The sequence below is a fragment of the Fukomys damarensis genome, unplaced genomic scaffold (genome assembly GCF_012274545.1).
Source record: "Fukomys damarensis isolate Sample0158 unplaced genomic scaffold, DMR_v1.0_HiC HiC_scaffold_17, whole genome shotgun sequence".
Classification (NCBI taxonomy): Eukaryota; Metazoa; Chordata; class Mammalia; order Rodentia; family Bathyergidae; genus Fukomys; species Fukomys damarensis.
Genome location: NW_022900929.1, coordinates 26,764,452 through 26,766,969, shown reverse-complemented (window position 1 = coordinate 26,766,969; position 2,518 = coordinate 26,764,452). Strand labels below are relative to the sequence as shown.

The following is a 2,518-nucleotide window of genomic DNA, read 5'->3' as shown; positions in this document are numbered from 1 at the left end:
TTAATATAAACTTTATCCCCATATTCTAAAATCGATTATTTTTTTGCACCAGAAAAAATCATTTCTACAGAGGTTTCAGGACAACTGGTGGGAGAGGCTTGAAGCTTGTTCTGGGTTTTTCTGGTTCAGAGGAGCACGGGAAGAAGGAGCTGGTCCCCAGCACGGGGACATCGCGGCCAGCGAAGCAGAGGACGGCGGGGACCGCGTGTTCAGAGTCTCGGGGAGAAACGCAAGGGCGCCTGCGCAGTGCGGGCGTCAAAGCTGATGGGAGACCACAGTCCGCGGGGGATCTCCGTTCCAGGAGCCTTGGGAATGGGCCCGGTGGGCTGGGACATCTGTGACGTCATCGCGCAGGCGGTCCGGGGAAGGTGACCCCAGACATCACTGCCAGTCTACTTGAGCTCTGCCGGTGTCGGTGCTGGGGGAGGTGTCACTGGGTCTGCAATGACAGGACGTGAAGAGCTTGGCTATGGACACACAAGGCCGCTTTTCTTTTCTCTCTCTTTTTCTTTTTACAGTACCTGGGATCAACTCAAGGCCTTGTGCTTGCAAGGTAGGCACAGTGCCACTGAGCTAAATCCCTGGCCCATGGCAACTTTTCTCTATACACCATGAGACTGATCTGTTCATCTCCAATAAAAGAAAGCACATATTTTTGCCCCTGTTCCTAGGATGAAATCTACATTGAAATTGAGTATCCACCTGGGTGTGGAGGTACATGCCTGTAATCCCAGTAGTCTGGGAAGCGGAGGCAGGAGGACTTCAAGTTTGAGATCAGCCTGGGTAAGTTAGTGATTTGGTGAGACCCTGTATCAAGGCTAAAAATAATTATAATTTTTTTTTAAAAAGGAGACGTATTGAGAAGAAAAAAAGGATAAGCATACAGTCATACCTCCCAGCACTCATCCTATGTGGGACACCACGCCCAGGCTCAGCACAAGGTAGAAGGAGAGCGTGCCCTACTGGGACACTCATAACCCTGAGCTGCAAGTCCTGGGTGACAAGGACACTGATAGTGGGGGTGACCTGGCCTGAGCCCCAGTGCCCTCCCAGCTTTGCAGGGACTCTGGGCGCATCTGAACCTGTGCAGGCCACATGTCCCTGGGGTCCTCAGTCAGGTACAAAACAGAAGCCTGACCTAAAGGCCAGGGTCTGGCCCACTGCCCCGTCCAGGAGGCCCATAGAGCATGGCAGTGAAATGACCATGGCCCTGTATGATGGAACACAGCTGGGACCCAGGAAGTCACAGAGAGCTCCAAGAGGAGGGTTTTCACCTTGACAGGGAAGAGGTGCCATCTGGCTTGGCCACTGCTGTTTATAAAGTTTAAACCCCCATGCAGTGAGGAAAACAGGAACCAAAGAGAAAAGAAAGTGGTAGAAGAAGGTGGTGAGAGAGAGGGGATAATGACCAGGAGAGGAACAGGGAGGGAGCCGGGTATGTGGATGACACATACTGACTCTGCAGCAGAAGCAATCAGTTCTCTCTCCTGGACTGGGGGTGCTTTGCTGTCTTGTGAGCACAGTGCCAATTTGGGATGATTAAACGTTTCTCTGGAATGAAACAGGTCTCACTGCTAATGGAAATACTCAAACAGTACCTGGGATGTTTGATTTCCTTGCAAAGAATGTATAAGCTCACAGCACTGATAGGTGACAGGCTTTGGATTAAATCCAATTTTGGGGCTGGGGATTTAGCTCAGTGGTTCTGCTGCCTGCCTCACAAGTGCAAGGATCCGAGTTCTATCCCTGGTACCAAATCAATCAATCAATCAGTCAATCACAAATTTTGGTGGTGGTGGAGTAAATTCTGTCTGCTCAAGGCCATGCAGAGCATTAGACTAAAACCCCAGGGTACCCTAGGCAGGTGAGCCTCTGCCTGCTGCATGTGCATTTTTAAATTAAGATCCTAAAAAAGACAAGACTGTGCCCACAGTGAGCAGAAGTAAGGAAATAACAAACTAACAGTAATAAATAAAATATAGACCAAAAAAATAGAAAAGATCAGATCGACAAAACTAAGAGCTGTTTTTTTAAGAAACAAGATTTGCAAATATTTAGCTATACTGAGGAAGAAAAAGAAGACACAAAGAAGACAGTACACTGATAACAGGGAAATGCATTGGATTTTAAGAAACTACATGTAAACAATCATATACCAACAAATTGGTGGAGCTAGAAGATATGAAAGAATTCTTACAAACATATAACCCATCAAGACTGAATCAGGAAGAAAGAGAAAACCTGAACAGATTAGCAATGAGTAGGGAGGCAGAATAATAAAAGTCTCCAACCCAGAAAAGCCCAAGACTGGACAGCTTCCCTATGGACATGGTCAAATGGTAAAGAAGCAAGCACTGCTACCGATCCTTTTAAAACTCGTCCCACAAACACTTCCAAAATCTTCCTATGAGGCCAACAAGACCCTTATCCTTAAGCCAGACAAGGACGTTACAAGCAAAGAAAATTGTAGGCCAACTGGCCTGATGAACATAGAGACAAAAAAAAAAAAAAAAAAAAA

At 47.0% G+C, this 2,518-nt stretch overlaps 1 protein-coding gene across 1 annotated transcript in view; it reads right to left on the bottom strand.

Moving 5' to 3' along the window:
• Window positions 1-2,518, bottom strand: part of CUNH7orf57 (chromosome unknown C7orf57 homolog) — a 9,899-nt gene continuing 7,381 nt past the window's right edge. Inside the window, exon 5 of the mRNA XM_010624901.3 lies at window positions 1-439. Within this exon, the coding sequence (XP_010623203.1) occupies window positions 393-439 (47 nt within the window). The 3' untranslated portion in view covers window positions 1-392. The remainder of the gene's footprint in view (window positions 440-2,518) is intronic.